This window comes from Leucopleurus acutus, assembly GCF_964270905.1.
Source record: "Leucopleurus acutus genome assembly, chromosome: 9".
NCBI classification, from domain to species: domain Eukaryota; kingdom Metazoa; phylum Chordata; class Mammalia; order Artiodactyla; family Delphinidae; genus Leucopleurus; species Leucopleurus acutus.
In genome coordinates, this window is record NC_139144.1 from 103,610,348 (window position 1) to 103,629,401 (window position 19,054).

The 19,054-nt window shown below is 41.3% G+C and overlaps 1 protein-coding gene across 1 annotated transcript in view; it reads left to right on the plus strand.

Moving 5' to 3' along the window:
• Nucleotides 1–19,054, plus strand: part of GALNTL5 (polypeptide N-acetylgalactosaminyltransferase like 5) — a gene marked incomplete at both ends in the record, with an annotated part of 67,342 nt that overhangs the window by 16,764 nt on the left and 31,524 nt on the right. Inside the window, one exon of the mRNA XM_082846223.1 lies at nt 645–767. Within this exon, the coding sequence (XP_082702349.1) occupies nt 645–767 (123 nt within the window). The remainder of the gene's footprint in view (nt 1–644; nt 768–19,054) is intronic.

Sequence of the window (19,054 nt, forward strand, 5' to 3'; positions counted from 1 at the left end):
CCTGGCACTCTTCTTAAAGACAAGGAAAGAGATCCCTCCTTCTGACGAGACTACAGTGAACCTGCTTCTGTTGCGCCCCAGCCTCCTGATCCAGATTCCTAGGACTTAGGAGTTTAAACCTCTGAGGCATCTGTATCCGTCTCACCAGAGACTTCATATTAACCTCCAAGTATTGAGTGACCGTTAGGTACCAGGCTGTGTGCTCAGTCGTGGATTTCTTCCTCTCACTGCAGACCTGCAAGGAATATGGTACGTCTGCCTTCTCACAGATGAGGAAACTGAGACTCGAGTGGTGTGATAACCTGCCTGGGAATTATTACAGAGTTAAGAGCACGATTGTTAATAATAAAGTCAAATTGCCCCAAAGAGTCATAACTCATGCTTTTTCTATTAAAATTTTAATAGTGATTTATTAAAATAGAGGTATTTCACTAGAAACACAGAAGGATGTCTGCAGTTGATTTCAATGCTGAATCCCTTTTTGTTCACGTTTTGTTCACATTTTATGCATGTTCGTCTGATAAAATTTTCTTTTAAGGTTAGAACATCTGTGGAATAGCATAGTTTTTAGGAATCAATCAAAATTGTGGGAAATTGGTTTAATTTCTGTACTTATAGTTTACAAGTGTTGACTTTTTTTCCAGATGATTTGAAAGAGAAACTAGACTATCACCTGGAAATTTTTCGGGAAAAGATTAAATTAATAAGAAACAAAAAGAGAGAGGGACTGATTCGAGCAAGGCTGATTGGAGCATCACGTGCTTCAGGTATGAACATGTCGTTGGGAACATGACCCTGTGTCTGCATCACAGAGATCTTCCTGTCTGTATGGAAATCATCCTCGTGGAGACCCTCCATGTCTCCATATATTTCAGCCATATGAGTCTTTAATCTTCTTTTGACTCTGAAAAGATTCTGCTTCAAAACGTTAATTCGTTATTTCAAATAGAGGATATTCTTTTGCAGGGGACATAATGTCAGCCTCCTGTCACAGGATGAGTTCCCCCAGGTACAAACTCTGGGATGGAGTTTTAAATACATGCAGGGAACCCACTGGGGCGCTCTTGGGAACCACGTAAGGGGAGCAGAAAGCAAGACTTTATGGGGAGAGTGGGGCTGTGATGCAGCTGCCGACCATGGGGAACTCTGAAGCTAGGAGGGTGTCAGTTCAGGGCCTCTGGCAAGCAGAGGCCAAGACGAAATGGGAGGCGCGTTTACGGAGAAACGTCTTTGAAGGATAAAGGGGAGAGGGAAAAGCGTGGACCAGAAGCTTCTGGCCTGACACCTGTGGAAAGAGGCAGGGAAAGAAAGGAAGGTTGCAAGCCCTTCAGTCTGCTGCGTGGCTCCCAGAAAGGCTCCCAGGGGCTGGTGGGGAGCCCCAGGGCAAAGACCGCCCATTGGAGGAGTCCTGCATGGGTGCCCCAGTGGCCCAGCTCTTGTTCATCCCCCGCCTGCCCCCCCGCAGTGTGCTTAGTGATTGGCTGGGAGCGCTGGGAGGGCAGGCCTTGGTGTGTATACTGCAGAAGATCCCAAAGCCTTGGAAGCTGTCAACCCCACTCCCCGTGGCAGGTTCTCTTGAAGGGAGGTCTGAGCAGCACACTCAGGAGCGGTGCAGAGAGGTCCCATCTGGCCCAGGTAAGGGGACCAGACAGGGAGGAGGACACCCTCTGCCCCTCAGGGAGGGGGCATCACTTTGGACCAGGCAGCCACATCCTTGCCAAGGGCAGTTCCTGGGGAGTGGACTGAGTCCCGAGGGGAATCTGAGCATTCTGACTTTCAAGCTTCCTGGAAACCCGAGTGATCAGAGGGTTGTTTGCAGAATATTACACTAGGACAAAAGGCGATGGGTAATGTTTAAGGGTCTTTCCTCAGGCCATGTGGCAGTCTGAGGAAATGTCTCTGTTCTTTAGCAAGGCTATTTCCTTATTGAGTAGAAGGCCAAATAAAAGCAAGATCTGATTCTTTTTTTCTATGTTGGCCTGATTGAGACCTTCTCTCATTTAACTACACAGATAATACGTATTAATTGTCCAAAACGCAACATAAACCACTAAAACTGCATGGCATGTATCTTTTCAGAACTTTGGTTTTATGCATTAATATACATATGTGTGTATGAATGTACACACATGTGCACACATACACACATGCACACATAGATGTGAGGATTTTTAAATATATGGAATCGTCCTATCTCTCTTGTTCTGAGACCTACTCTTTTAATTTCAATTTAATGTTTTGGAACTTTTCCCATGACGATACTTGAGACTTACCTCAATTTTTTTTTTACTGCATTGTATGGTATTCCATATGGATTCCATAACGGATCGCCATAATTTGTTTAGCCATTTGTCATTTGGTGATCTTTACTTTTTACTATTGCTCAAAAGAAAAGTTGTACGGGCAATTCTTGTACATATACCTTTGTGGGAATGAATGCTTACGCCTCTGGGATAAATTGCTAAAAGTGGAACTGCTGGGCAAAAGGGAATTCTTACTTTATTTTTTTTATTTTATTTTTTTATTTTTTTGCGATACGCGGGCCTCTCACCGCTGCGGCCTCTCCCGTTGCGGAGCACAGGCTCCGGACGCGCAGGCTCAGCGGCCATGGCTCACGGGCCCAGCCGCTCCGCGGCACGTGGGATCTTCCCGTACCGGGGCACGAATCCGTGTCCCCTGCATCGGCAGGCGGACTCGCAACCACTGCGCCACCAGGGAAGCCCGGAATTCTTACCTTAAATTCTGATGGATGCTGCCAAATTGTCCTTCAAAAGACGGTACCAGTTCACAGTTCCATCCCAGGGTGTAAGAGGGCCCTCTCCCTGAGCCTAGCCGACACTGGATTATTTGTTACCAATCATTCTAGTGTTTGCCAAATTTGGTCAAAAAACAGTATCCTTTATTTTCTTGGCATTTCCTCGATTACTAGCAGCGTGGAGTGTTTTTTCATATTTTTGTAGATTTTTTTATAGATTTTTCTGTGAATTTGGTCTGTTCCTATCCTTTGTCAATTGTTTGATTGGGTTGTCCGTTTGTTACTGATTCGTCAGAGGTGCCTTTATGATAACGAATCCTGTATTATATACACCGAGAATATCACTCCCCAGTCTGTGGCTGACCTTCCCATCTTTGTGGATAGTGTCTTAGGTTGAACGGAAATTCACCAAAAAACCCACTTCCTCTCGGAGGACACAGAGCTACCCTGGGCTTTCCTGACTTCCTTTCAGTAGGAATGGCCTTGTGACTATATTTCAACCACATTTCCTGACCAAGGCTTGTAGGAAGTTGGTTTATCTGCCTCCACACTTTATTCCCCCTTCTGGCTGACGAGGGTGGAGCTGACTGCAGTGACTTTGAAGGGCATGGGTTGAAGATGGAAGAGATCCCATCAGCTTGTGTTCCTGAGTGACCCCATGGAGGAGAGCTTCCCCTCAATCAGGAACCTGCCTTGGACTACTAAATGAGTAGAAATAAACTTTGACTGCATTTGAGCCATTACAAATTTTGGAGTTTTATTATACTAGCAACTAGCTTTAACTTAATAAAACTATCAGGACTTCCCTGGTGGCACAGTGGTTAAGAATCCGCCTGCCAATGCAGCGAACACAGGTACGAGCCCTGGTCCAGGAAGATCCCACATTCCACGGAGCAACTAAGCCCATGCGCCACAACTACTGAAGCCCACGTGCCTAGAGCCCGTGCTCCACAACAAGAGAAGGCACTGCAATGAGAAGCCCGGACACCTCAACGAAGAGTAGCCCCCGCTCGCCGCAATTAGAGAAAGCCCTCGTGCAGCAACGAAGACACAATGCAGGCAAAAAAAAAATCAGATTTATCAATATTTTTCTTTATGAGTTTTGTGTCTTGTTTAAGAGATTCTTCCTTATTCCATGATCATGACGATATTCTACATTTTTTTAAATTTTGCTTTTTTACATTATATTATTAATCTACCTAGAATTGATTGTTCTGGGAATGGTGTAAGGTAAGAATCTAATGTCATTTATCCTTTATGGCTAACCAGTTATCTCCATGTCATTCATTAAATAGTGCAGTCTTTCTTCATAGATTACAGTGCTACTTCTATCACTTACATCTGTATATTCCTGCATTTAATTCTGGCTTCTCTCTTCTCTCTTATTATTGTATTTGTGTATTTCTAAGGCTAATCACACCCTCTCTTGATTAGGATAGCTTGATAAGACGTTTTTATAACTTGTAGGTCAAATATTTCCATGTCATTCTGCAAAATCGTCTTAACTTAGGATCATCCCATTAAGTTCCACAAAAAATCTATTGAGATTTTCACTGGAATTGCGTGGAATTTATAGATTAAAATGGGAGAGAATTTATATCTTTTTAATGATGTCTTCCCATTCATGGACATTTATTCAGATCTACTTTTAACATTCTTTCAATAATGTTTTGTCATTTTCTCCATAGATACCATGTGCAAAGATTTATTCCTGTTTATCTTGGTTTCTTGTGTTTTTTAAATTGTGATTTGGGATCTTCCTGTTGCATTTTCTAATTACTGGTATATAGGAATGAGATGCTTAAAAAAATTTTTTTTTTAATATTTGGCTGCAATGGGTCTTCGTTGCTGCACGCAGGCTTTCTCTAGCTGCAGCGAGCGGGGGCTATTCTTCATTGCGGTGCACAGGTTTCTCATCGCGGTGGCTTCTCTTGTTCCAGAGCACGGCCTCTAGGTGTGCGGGCTTCAGTAGTTGTGGCATGCAGGCTCAGTAGTTGTGGCACACGGGCTTAGTTGCTCCTCGGCATGTGGGATCTTCCTGGACCAGGGCTCAAACCCGTGTCCCCTGCATTGGCAGGTGGATTCTTAACCACTGCACCACCAGGGAAGTCCCTCTCTTGTATTTTCTGTCAACTGAAAATAGACAATTTTCCCTCTTCCTTTCTAACATTGAATTGAAGTGGAGATAGTAGGTCATCCTTTCCTTATTCCTAACTTTAATGGGAACAATTCTAAATTTTCACTTAAATATTGTATTTACCGATATTAGTTTCCTGGGGCTGCCATAACAAAGTACCACAAACCAGCTGGTTTAAAATAAGAGAAATTTACTGCCTCGCAATTCTTGAGGCCAGAAGTCCAAAATCAAGGTGTCAGCAGGGCCGCGGTCTCTCTGAAAGCTGTAGGGGAGGGTCCTTCCTTGTTTCTCCCAGCTTTCGGTGGTGGCCGTCAATTGCTGGCTTGCAGCAGCATCCCTCCAGTCCCTGTCCCCTTGGCCACATGGCCTTCTCCCTGTGTGACTAAGGACACCAGTCATAATGGATTAAGCACCCACCCTACTCTAGTAGTACCTCATCTTAACTAATTACATCTGCAACACCCTATTTCTAAATAAAATCACATTCTGAGACACTAGGGATTCAGACTTGAATATGTCTTTTGGGGAGGACATAATTCAACCCGTAACACTGCCATAGAGTTGTGTTTTTTTAAGGAGAAGAAGTCTTATTAATTTTTTAGTTTAGAAATTTTCAAACTCACAGAGCACTTCTATACCCTCATCTAGATTCATTAGATGTTAATATCTTACAACACCCACTCCTTTTATACATAATCTCACTTCCTCTCCATCCCTTCCCCACACACACACAGCATCTATGTTCAAAATTAAGAGAGGCTTAGAATTTTCTTTTTTTTTTTTGGTACTGTTTTCTTACATTGATACTTTGCTTTATTAGACTCATAGAATGAACTGTATGGTTTTTCCTCTTTTTCCTTTTTCTGAATATCTACATAAGACAGATTATGTAGATATTTGGAAAATTACATAAAATTGGCCTATAAACTATCCAGGCACTGGTATCATTTTTGGTTTCCTCTGTAATCCAGGTATTTTTTTAAGTGTATTTTAAAGTTTCCAAACATAATGGATTTTATTTATTTGTTTATTTGGCTGCATCGGGTCTTAGTTGCAGCACGCAGGATCTTCGTTGTGCATGTGGGGTTTTTAGTTGCGGCATGTGGGATCTCTTTTAGTTGCAGCATGTGGGATCTAGTTCCCTGACCAGGGGTCAAACCCGGGCCCCCTGCATTGGGAGCGCAGAGTCTTAGCCACTGGACTACCAGGAAGTCCCCAAACATAAGGGATTTTTCTAAATTGTCTTTTAATTGCTGATTACTAGCTTAAGTGTATCATGGTTAGAATTTCTGTTCTGTTGTTTTGTTGCGATCTCCTTTGTGTCTTAAAGCTGGGTCAGAGTTTCAAAACATCTATGTGTATTTGAAAAGAATAAATTTTCTCTTTTTGGCTGTAGGTTTTATATAGATCTAATTTTGTTGGTCAAATACACTGTATTCTTATTCATCTAATTTGACTTGACATAAATAGTAATTTTGTCAGTGCTTGCTATATCTATCAGTCTGTATTTGCTGCCCCCCACCCCCTGCCCTGTGATGTAGGCTGCCTAGGCTAGGCTTTGCACCCGGATTAGAAACTGTGCGATCCTGGGATGTGGGCAGGTCAGGCAAGAGCTGGTGACCCATCATTAATTATTCATGTATGCACTCCTCCAATCAAGGATTTATCTAGCACCTCCTATGTGCTGTCCATGAACATTTATTCCTTTTTAAAAATTTTTATCAACTCTATTGAGATACAATTTACATAAAATAAAGTGTACCCATTGAACACGGGTAATCGGTTTTCATACGATGCTAACGTGTACTTGCAGGTTTAGAGTTGTGTTAGCTTCCCGAGGAGCTGATATTCGCATTCTCATGACGTCACTCTATCTCTTGTAGAGGCTTCAGATTCGTTCCCCGCTATTGCTCTGACCTCATCACTTATTCACCTCCCCTTCGCTCTACCCCAGCGGCATTGACCTTCTTGCTGCTCCTCAAACATACCGACTATACTTCTATCTCAGAGGCTTTGCATGTGATTCTCCCCCGCTGGAATGTTGTTCTTCCTGACACCTGCTTGACCTGTTACTTCACTTCGTTCAGTTCTCTGTAAACACATGTCGGCTTATCAGAGAGGCCTTGAGAAATCACCCTGTACAAAACAGCAAGCCCCGGGCTTCCCTGGTGGCACAGTGGTTGAGGGTCCGCCTGCCGACGCAGGGGACGTGGGTTCGTGCCCCGGTCCGGGAAGATCCCACATGCCACGGAGCGGCTGGGCCCGTGAGCCACGGCTGCTGAGCCTGCGTGTCCAGAGCCTGTGCTCCGCAACGGGAGAGGCCACAACAGTGAGAGGCCCGCGTACCGCAAAAAAAAAAAAAAAAAAAAAAAAAAAACAGCAAGCCCCTATTCCTCTCTGTCATCCTTCCTCTGATGGATTTTTTTTTTTTTGTAATATTCATGGCTACGTGTCTACTCAGCTGTGTGGGTGCTGCTGCCCACGTGATGACTGAGGTTGCCCTTAAATTGCAGCAGCTGAGACTTCCCTGGCGGTCCAGTGGTTAAGACTCCACGCTTCCACTGCAAGGGGCACGGGTTTGATCCCTGGTCGGGGAACTAAGATCCCACAAGCCATGGAGCAGCATAAACAAATAAGTAAATAAATAAATTGCAGTAGCTGAGACAGCTGTGATGAGCCGTGTGCTGTGCCCTCGGGCAGGAAGGAAAATGACAGCAACTGGGGGCATAATTCCATCAGGGAGAATTAGAAGGTGAGGGTTTTGCAAAGTGGAGACAAGGTGAGAAAGAGAATCTATAATCAGATGGCCTGAATCTAAAGGAAAGGGGACTTTGTTTTTTTGCGTGGGAGCAGAAATGTTATGGTTCAGAGGCAGCCATAAGTAGCTGGGAAATGCCGATGTTGCCCTGGACCCAAGGATTCATGCAGTCAGGGAGGAAAAGGAGGAACTTTCTATCAGGAATGTTGCTGGGGAAATAGCATCTTCTAGGGAGAGTCCGGGCTTACATAAGGCAGGAAGGTCTGTAGGAGAATTTTGTGGAAAAAAAAATTCGTGTAGGGAAATTCACTTTAAATAAGAGAACTGTGGAAAGGGTAAAAGGGTAGTCCACAGTGGAAGAAGAAGTTTGGGGGAATAAATACAGGGCAATCTGGGGGTAAGAATGGAGTATCTTCTACTGAATTGGCCTGGATGGTTAGCCAAGATGGCAGAGATGGGGTGTAGATTTCAACTGCAGTCCTGAAAGCAAAAGGTTAACAAAATCTAACACACTGTTGAGAGCTTGCATTGTTGCTTGACATTCACACAGAATGAGATGATTTTGTTGCCTAAATACGGTAGACGGAATAATGCCCTTCCCCAAAGAAAGCGTCCTAATCCCCCAAACCTGTTAATATGTTACCTTATGTGATTAAAGTTAAGGGCCTTGGGATGGGGAATGAGCCTGGATTATCCAGGTGGGCTCACTCTAATCACATGAGCCCTTAAGACTGGAAGACCCTCCAGGCTGTGGGCAGAGGGTCAGAGAGATGTGCGTGATGACTCCATCCACTGTAGTTGGCTTTGAAGATGGATGAAAGGGAACAAGGAATGTGCGTAGTTTCTAGAAGCTGGAAAAGGCTTCTCCCCTAGAGCCTCCGGAAAGGAGGCCAACCCCTTGATTTTTTAGCCCAGGGAGACCTATGTTGGATACCTGACCTACAGAACTGTAAGAGAATATATTTTTGTTGTTTTATGCCCCTAAGTTTATGTAAAGAACACTAATATATCTAGAAAGAGACCCCTCTGCAGGTGCTTGACCTTGAGTTGGAGGGTGGTAGTTATCTGACTTCCTGACAGTTCAGCTGCTTCTGGACTTGCAGCTGCTCAGGCTGACCGGGAAGCTTTGCAGGTGGGAGCAGAGGGGCCACATGGTTTTGGGTAGAGGGGCCCTTGAGCAGCTTCTCCAAAGGCAGCCGTGCAGAGGGCAGTGTCTGACTCTCCGCCACAAACATCCAAGGGAGGTGACACAGGGCAATACAAAGAGCACTGGTTTTCGAACCAGAGCCATGGTTTCAAGTTTGGTAGGTGCCAGTTACCAGCTACGGGATCTTGGGCAAGCCACTTCTCCGAGCCTCAGCTTCCCAATCCATGATATGGGACCAAAGATACCTAACTAATGTAATTGTTGGAATGATTGAATGAGGTAATTATTAACACTTTTTTTTTAAGCATTAAACAAATGCTTATTAGAAAGTGATCAGTATAAATAATTAAAACATAAATATTTAATTTACATGCTTCAAAATGGTAAAATACATAAAATAAAACTAGGAGAAATACAGAGCAAAAGTAATGAAAATATAGATCATTCCCAGTGGAAGGTCTCTTGGAGATTTTAGAACTCACCAGCCTTATTTCGCAGTTAGAGAAGCTAATCTCCCTAACAGATCAGACTTGTCCCAGGTTACGTAATTCAGGACTCAAACCCACAAATTCTGGTTTCCATTGCAGTAAACAGTATCATCACACTACTGGGTCATGGAAACATAGCAAGCAAGCAAAAAAAAAAAAAGAGAAATTCCAATAGCCTAGTCACTTAATTGCTTTTTACAAAATCCAAATGGCTATGTTTAACAGATTTATAGTGTGAATGAAATGGAAATGTTTGGATATTGTACAAAAACTGATCAAACACTTAAGCACAAAGAGATTCTCTGTAAATTCCCCCGAACTAGATTTTGCACACCACATTCTTAAACATCAATACAAAAAAAAAAAAAAAAAAGAGAGAGCAGTAACATAATATGTAGGTTAATAAAAATGCAAATATGTAAGACCTTAAAAATGATTGCTTTAGAGACCAAACTGAGAATATTTAAAACAAATATAATGAGTTATGTTTAAATGTAGAAACTAAAGAAAAGCAGAAAATAAAATGAAATAAGAGGAGAAAAAGACCGAAAATATTGAGCGAGATTGATACAGCATTTGTTGTTTTTTAAAAATAGGGTAACAAACCTTGCAAAACCACAATCCCTAGAGAAATTGTGCAAATAGATTACTACAGGAAAGCAGAAAGGAAGCTTCCACTCAGGGAAAGATGAAGAATATATCTCCCAACTTTTAACTTCAGTGAGTAATTCAGTTTTGAACATTCCACAAATATTTTTTTGGAAGGAAGTATGGGAAAGTTCCTCTATCAGGCAGATTGAACCTCATGCCCTTCAGTTATTTCAGATCCTAAGGAGAGAAGTTGGTTTAATCTGGGAAGACAGGGTTTTAGATAAGATACAGATGATTGTATGTAGGTTCTCTCTATAAACAATAAATAGAGCAATCCTTTCTATAACTCCCGAGGCCAACAGAAGTCAAACAACTGCTCCACTTCCTGGCAATAAACTTAAATAAATATTTTGACATTCCGGCAAAATATTCTTGTGAGTGTGGGAAGCAGCCAGGAGGGACCCCAGTACCCCTTTGCTCTCATTAAAGCGTGTAAGTTTCCCCCAGAAAATGCCTTAGGATGAGTGAAAAATAATCAAGTTTCATTGAAATGTAGGGGCTAGGTAGCTTGTTCCCACATGCTTTGTAATTTAATTAGTACTCAGAAAAACTCAATACTACTTTACATGTAGTATAATTTTTAATTATTTTGCAATTTATAATACTATATTTGTGGTCTTCCTGGGTCATTCAAATTGTCAAAGTTGAAAATATTTAAATCTTTAAATGCCAAGTGTATGTACGCTATATATGCTAAAGAGGACACCGCAAGTTAGTATGGGAGAAAGGCATTTTTTTTTGGTTTTGTTGTGGTTCTTTTTTAATGGCCCTCAAACAGTTACTTATTTGAGAAAAATTTTCATCTTCATTTTATACGAGACACCAAATGAATTCTAGCTGGATTAATAATATTATTTTTAAAAGTCAAACCATTAAGTTGTTATAAGAGAAATTTTTAAACAGAAAAAGAAAACAGATTAATACTTACCCGTTCTACAAAGAAGAAATTTCAAAGCTTAAAACGAATGGACTTGGGGCTTCCCTGGTGGCACAGTGGTTAAGAGTCCATCTGCCAATGCAGGGGATGCGGGTTCGTGCCCCGATCCGGTAAGATCCCACATGCCGCGCAGCAGCTAGGCCCATGAGCCATGGCTGCTGAGCCTGCGCGTCCAGAGCCTGTGCTCCGCAACGGGAGAGGCCACAACAGTGAGAGGCCCGCGTAAAGCAAACAAACAAACAAACAAAACCCAATGGACTTACAAGTTCTCATCACAAGAAAAAAAAATTTTTTGTAACTATATATAGTGACAGATTTTAACTAGACTTACTGTGGTGATCATTTTGAAATATATATACAAGTATCAAATCATTACATTGTACAACTGAAATTAATATGTCAATTATACCTTTAAAAAAAAGGTAAAAACAGCTTACTACACAAAATGAAAAACTGTAAAAAATGATAAAATTAAATAACAATAGGCTGGGGAAATAGTATAACTAAAACAGATAAAAAGTTAATATTCTTACAATGTAAAATGTACATACCAAACCATTAAAAAAAAAACAAACCATGACTCCCATACCTAAATGGTCAAAAGATATAAACATTTCATTTGCAAATGGCTAATCACCTGAAAAAAAGTTCAACCTCACCAGTAAATTTTTAAAAATTAACCAGATATTATTTGTTTATTGAGGTGAGATATATACTTAACATAAGATTGAAATGAACGATTCAGGGATGTTTAGCATAGTCACAATGTTGTCCAACCAGCACCCCATGCAGTTCTGTAATATTTTCATCACCCCAGAAGAAAACCCCACACCCATTAAGCAGTTTCTTCCCATTTCCCCATATCCCAGCCCCTGGCAACCAACAATCTGTATCCTGCCTCTGGGTTTACTTTTCTGGATATTTCATATTAATGGAATCGTACCTTTTATGTCTGGCTCTTTCACTAGCATAATGTTTTTGAGATTCATCTACATGCGTCAGCACTTCATTTTTTTATGTCTGGATAATATGCCATTGTATGCATATATACAGTTTGTTTCTCCATTCATCTGTTGATAGACATTTGGGCTGTTTCCTTCTTTGGGCTATTGTAAGGAGTACTGCTGTGGACATGCGTATACATGTATACATTTGAATTCTTTCTATTTTTTTATTTTATTTATTTAGTTTTTGGCTGCGTTGGGTCTTTGTTGCTGCGCATGGGCTTTCTCTAGTTGCGGCGAGTGGGGACTACTTTTTTTATTAACGTTTTTATTGGAGTATGATTGCTTTACAATTGTGTGTTAGTTTCTGCTTTATAAGAAAGTGAATCAGTTATACATATACATATGTCCCAATATCTCTTCCCTCTTGCGACTACCTCCCTCCCACCCTCCCTATCCCACCCTTCTAGCTGGTCACAAAGCACAGAGCTGATTTCCCTGTGCTATGTGACTGCTTCCCACTAGCTATCTATTTTACATTTGGTAGTGTTTATATGTCTATATATACACTACCACTCTCTCACTTTGTCCCAGCTTACCCTTCCCCCTCCCCGTGTCCTCAGGTCTATTCTCTAGTAGGTCTGCATTGTTATTCCCGTCTTGCCCCAGGTTCTTCATGACCTTTTTTTTTTTTTTTTTTTAGATTCCATATATATGTGTTAGCATATGGTATTTGTTTTTCTCTTTCTGACTTACTTCACTCTGTATGACAGACTCTAGGTCCATCCACCTCACTACAAATAACCCAATTTCGTTTCTTTTTATGGCTGAGTAATATTCCATTGTATATATGTGCCACACCTTCTTTATCCATTCATCTGTCAATGGACACTTGGGTTGCTTCCGTCTCCTGGCTATTGTAAATAGAGCTGCAGTGAACATTGTGGTACATGACTCTTTTTTTTTTTTTTTTTTTTTGCGGTACGCGGGCCTCTCACTGCTGTGGCCTCTCCCGTCACGGAGCAACAGGCTCCGGACGCACAGGCTCAGCGGCCATGGCCCACGGGCGCAGCCGCTCCACAGCATGTGGGATCTTCCCGGACCGGGGCACGAACCCATGCCCCCTGCATCGGAAGGTGGACTCCCAACCACTGCGCCACCAGGGAAGCCCTGCACCACCAGGGAAGCCCTCTTTTTGAATTATGGTTTTCTCAGGGTATATGCCCAGTAGTGGGATTGCTGGGTCATATGGTAGTTCTATTTTTAGTTTTTTAAGGAACTTCCATACTGTTCTCCATAGTGGCTGTATCAATTTACATTCCCACCAACAGTGCAAGAGGGTTCCCTTTTCTCCACACCCTCTACAGCATTTATTGTTTGTAGATTTTTTTTTTTTTTTTTTGCAGTATGCGGGCCTCTCACTGTTGTGGCCTCTCCCGTTGCGGAGCACAGGCTCCAGACGCGCAGGCTCAGCGGCCATGGCTCACGGGCCCAGCCTCTCCGCGGCATGTGGGATCTTCCCGGACTGGGGAAGGAACCCGTGTCCCCTGCATCGGCAGGCGGACTCTCAACCACTGCGCCACCAGGGAAACCCATGTTTGTAGTTTTTTTGATGGGCCATTCTGACTGGTGTGAGATGATACCGCATTGTCGTTTTGATTTGCATTTCTCTAATGATTAATGATGTTGAGCATTCTTTCATGTGTTTGTTGGCAATCTGTATATCTTCTTTGGAGAAATGTCTATTTAGGTCTTCTGCCCATTTTTGGGTTGGGTTGTTTGTTTTTTTGATATTGAGCTCCATGAGCTGCTAGTAAATTTTGGAGATTCATCCTTTGTCAGTTGCTTCATTTGCAAATATTTTCTCCCACTCTGAGGGTTGTCTTTTCGTCTTGTTTATGGTTTCCTTTTCTGTGCAAAAGCTTTGAAGTTTCATTAGGTCCCATTTGTTTATTTTTGTTTTTATTTCCATTTCTCTAGGAGGTGGGTCAAAAAGGATCTTGCTGTGATTTATGTCATAGAGTGTTCTGCCTATGTTTTGATAGTGTCTGGCCTTACATTTAGGTCTTTAATCCATTTTGAGTTTATTTTTGTGTATGGTGTGAGGAAGTGTTCTAATTTCATTCTTTTACATGTAACTATCCAGTTTTCCCAGCACCACTTATTGAAGAGGCTGTCTTTTCTCCATTGTATATTCTTGCTTCCTTTATCAAAGATAAGGTGACCATAGGTGTTTGGGGTTATCTCTGGACTTTCTATCCTGTTCCATTGATCTATATTTCTGTTTTTGTGCCAGTACCATACTGTCTTGATTACTGTAGCTTTGTAGTATAGTCTGAAGTCTGAGAGCCTGATTCCTCCAGCTCCGCTTTTCTTTCTCAAGATTGCTTTGGCTATTCAGGGTCTTTTGTGTTTCCATACAAATTGTGAAATTTTTCGTTCTAGTTCTGTGAAAAATGCCATTGGTAGTTTGATAGGGATTGTATTGAATCTGTAGACTGCTTTGGGTAGTAGAGTCATTTTCACAATGTTGATTCTTCCAATCCAAGAACATGGTGTATCTCTCCATTGATTTGTATCATCTTTAAGTTCTTTCATCAGTGTCCTATAGTTTTCTGCATACAGGCCTTTTGTCTCCCTAGGTAGGTTTATTCCTATGTATTTTATTTTTTTTGTTGCAATGGTAAATGGGAGTGTTTTCTTAATTTCAATTTCAGATTTTTCATCATTAGTGTATAGGAATGCAAGAGATTTCTGTGCATTAATTTTGTATCCTGCTACTTTATCAAATTCATTGATTAGCTCTAGTAGTTTTCTGGTAGCATCTTTAGGTTTCTCTATGTATAGTATCATGTCATCTGCACACAGTGACAGTTTTACTTCTTTTTCGATTTGGATTCCTTTTATTTCTTTTTCTTCTCTGATGGTTGTGGCTAAAACTTCCAAAACTATGTTGAATAATAGTGGTGAGAGTGGGCAACCTTGTCTTGTTCCTGATCTTAGTGGAAATGGTTTCAGTTTTTCACCATTGAGAATAATGTTGGCTATGGTTTTGTCATATATGGCCTTTATTATGTTGAGGTAAGTTCCCTCTATGCCTACTTTCTGGAGGGTTTTTATCATAAATAGGTGTTGAACTTTGTCGAAAGCTTTCTCTGCATCTATTGAGATGATCATATGGTTTTTCTCCTTCAGTTTGTTAATATGGTGTATCACATTGATTGATTTGCGTATATTGAAGAATCCTTGCATTCCTGGGATAAACCCCACTTAATCATGGTGTGTGATCCTTTTAATGTGCTGTTGGATTCTGTTTGCTAGTATTTTGTTGAGGATTTTTGCATCTATGTTCATCAGTGATATTGGTCTGTAGTTTTCTTTTTTTCTGACATCTTTGTCTAGTTTTGGTATCAGGGTGATGGTGGCCTCATAGAATGAGTTTGGGAGTGTTCCTCCCTCTGCTATATTTTGGAAGAGTTTGAGAAGGATAGGTGTTAGCTCTTCTCTAAATGTTTGATAGAATTCACCTGTGAAGCCATCTGGTCCTGGGCTTTTGTTTGTTGGAAGATTTTTAATCAGAGTTTCAATTTCAGTGCTTGTGATTGGTCTGTTCATATTTTCTATTTCTTCCTGGTTCTGGCTTGGCAGGTTGTGCATTTCTAAGAATTTGTCCATTTCTTCCAGGTTGTCCATTTTATTGGCATAGAGTTGCTTGTAGTAATCTCTCATGATCCTTTGTATTTCTGCAGTGTCAGTTGTTACTTCCCCTTTTTCATTTCTAATTTTATTGATTTGAGTCTTCTCCCTTTTTTTCTTGATGAGTCTGGCTAATGGTTTATCTATTTTGTTTATCCTTTCAAAGAACCAGCTTTTAGTTTTATTGATCTTTGCTATCATTTCCTTCATTTCTTTTTCATTTATTTCTCATCTGATCTTTATGATTTCTTTCCTTCTGCTAACTTTGGGGGTTTTTTGTTCTTCTTTCTCTAATTGCTTTCGATGTAGGGTTAGGTTGTTTCTTTGAGATGTTTCTTGTTTCTTAAGGTAGGACTGTATTGCTATAAACTTCCCTCTTAGAATGCTTTTGCTGCATCCCATAGGTTTTGGGTTGTCGTGTTATCACTGTCATTTGTTTCTAGGTATTTTTTGATTTCCTCTTTGATTTCTTCAGTGATCTCTTGGTTATTAAGTAGTGTATTGTTTAGCTTCCATGTGTTTGTATTTTTTACAGATCTTTTCCTGTAATTGATATCTAGTCTCACAGCGTTGTGGTCAGAAAAGATACTTGATACGATTTCAATTTTCTTAAATTTACCAAGGCTTGACTTGTGACCCAAGATATGATCTATCCTGGAGAATGTTCCATGAGCACTTGAGAAGAAAGTGTATTCTGTTGTTTTTGGATGGGATGTCCTATAAATATCAATTAAGTCCATCTTTGTTTAATGTATCATTTAAAGCTTGCGTTTCCTTATTTATTTTCATTTTGGATGATCTGTCCGTTGGTTAAAGTGGGGTGTTAAAGTCCCCCACTATGATTGTGTTACTGTTAATTTCCCCTTTTATGGCTGTTAGCATTTGCCTTATGTATTGAGATGCTCCTATGTTGGGTTTGTAAATATTTACAATTGTTATGTCTTCTTCTTGGATTGTTCCCTTGATCATTCTGTAGTGTCCTTCTTTGTCTCTTCTCATAGTCTTTATTTTAAAGTCTATTTTATCTGATATGAGAATTGCTACTCCAGCTTTCTTTTGAGTTCTATTTGCATGGAATATCTTTTTCCATCTCTTCACTTTCAGTCTGTATGTGTCCCTAGGTCTGAAGTGGGTCTCTTGGAGACAGCATATATAGGGGTCTTGTTTTTGTATCCATTCAGCCAGTCTGTGTCTTTTCGTTGGGGCATTTAATCCATTTACATTTAAGGTAATTATCAATATGTATTTTCCTATTACCATTTTCTTAATTGTTTTCGGTTTGTTATTGTAGGTCTTTTCCTTCTCTTGTGTTTCCTGCCTAGAGAAGTTCCTTTAGCATTTGTTGTAAAGCTGGTTTGGTGGTGCTGAATTCTCTTAGCTTTTGATTGTCTGTAAAGCTTTTAATTTCTCTGTCAAATCTGAATGAGATCCTTGCTGGGTAGAGTAATCTTGGTTGTAGGTTTTTCTCTTTCATCACTTTAAATATGTCCTGCCACTCCCTTCTGGCTTGCAGAGTTTCTGCTGAAAGATCAACTGTTAACCTTATGGGGATTCCCTTGTATATTACTTGTTATTTTTCCCTTGCTGCTTTTAATATTTTTTCTGTGTATTTAATTTTTGATAGTTTGATTAATATGTGTCTTGGCGTATTTCTCCTTGGTTTTATCCTGTATGGGACTCTCTGTGCTTCCGGGACTTGATTAACTATTTCATTACTCATATTAGGGAAGTTTTCAACTATAATCTCTTCAAATATTTTCTCAGTCCCTCTGTTTTTCTCCTCTTCTTCTGGGACCCCTATAATTTGAATGTTGGTTCAGCATTTAATATTGTCCCAGAGGTCTCTAAGACTGTCCTCAATTCTTTTCATTCTTTTTTCTTTATTCTGCTCTGCAGTAGTCATTTCCACTATTTTATCTTCCAGGTCACTTATCCATTCTTCCGCCTCAGTTATTCTGCTATTGATTCCTTCTAGAGAATTTTAAATTTCATTTATTGTGTTGTTCATCATTGTTTGTTTGCTCTTTAGTTCTTCTAGGTCCTTGTTAAACGTTTCTTGTATTTTATCCATTCTATTTCCAAGATTTTGGATCATCTTTACTATCATTATTCTGAATTGTTTTTCCGGTAGACTGCCTATTTCCTCTTCATTTGTTAGGTCTGGTGGGTTTTTACCTTGTTCCTTCATCTGCTGTGTGTTTCTTTGTCTTCTCATTTTGCTTAACTTACTGTGTTTGGGGTCTCCTTTTTGCAGGCTGCAGGTTCGTAGTTCCCGTTGTTTTTGGTGTCTGCCCCCAGTGGCTAAGGTTGGTTCAGTGGCTTGTGTAGGCTTCCTGGTGGAGGGGAGTAGTGCCTGTGTTCTGGTGGATGAGGCTGGAAATTGTCTTTCTGGTGGGCAGGTTCACGTCTGGTGGTGTGTTTTGGGGTGTCTGTGGACTTATTATGATTTTATGCAGCCTCTCTCTGCTAATGGGTGGGGTTGTGTTCCTGTCTTGCTAGTTGTTAGGCATAGGGTGTCCAGCACTATAGCTTGCTGGTCGTTGAGTGGAGCTGGGTCTTGGCATTGAGATGGAGGTCTCTGGGAGATTTTTGCCGTTTGATATTGCATGGAGCTGGGAGATCTCTGGTGGACCAATGTCCTGAACTTGGCTCTCCCACCTCAGAGGCACAGCTCTGACACCTGGCTGGAGCACCAAGAGCCTTTCATCCACACGGCTCAGAATAAAAGGGAGAACAAAAGAAAGAACGAAAAAGATTTTTTTTTAAAAGTTATTAAAATAAAAAACAAAAAATAATTAGTAAAAAATTTTTTTCAAGTAATTAAAAAGAAAGAAAGAAAGAACAACCAAACCAAAAAGCAAATCCACCAATGATAACAAGCGCTGAAAACTATACTAAAAAAAGAAAACGGACAGACAGAACCCTAGGACAAATGGTAAAAGCAAAGCTATACAGACAAAATCTCACATAGAAGCATACACATACACACTCACAAAAAGAGGAAAAGGGGAAAAAATAATATATCTTGCTCCCAAAGTCCACCCCCTCAATTTGGGATGGTTCGTTGTCTATTCATGTATTCCACAGATGCAGGTACATCAGGTTGATTGTGGAGCTTTAATCCGCTGCCCCTGAGGCTGCTGGGAGAGATTTCCCTTTCTCTTCTTTGTTCGCACAGCTCCCGGGGCTCAGCTTTGGATTCGGCCCCGCCTCTGCATGGAGGTCGCCTGAGGGCGTCTGTTCTTTGCTCAGACAGGACGGGGTTAAGGGAGCCGCTGATTGGGGGGCTCTGGCTCACTCAGGCGGGGCGGGGGGGGGAGGGGCACGGAGTGCGGGGCGGGCCTGCGGCAGAGGCCGGCGTGACGTTGCGCCGGCGCGACGTTGCACTAGCCTGAGGCCCGCCGTGCGTTCTCCCGGGGAAGTTGTCCCTGGATCCCGGGACCCTAGCAGTGGCGGGCTGCACAGGCTCCGCGGAAGGGGGGTGTGGAGAGTGACCTGTGCTCGCACACAGGCTTCTTGGTGGCGGCAGCAGCAGCCTTAG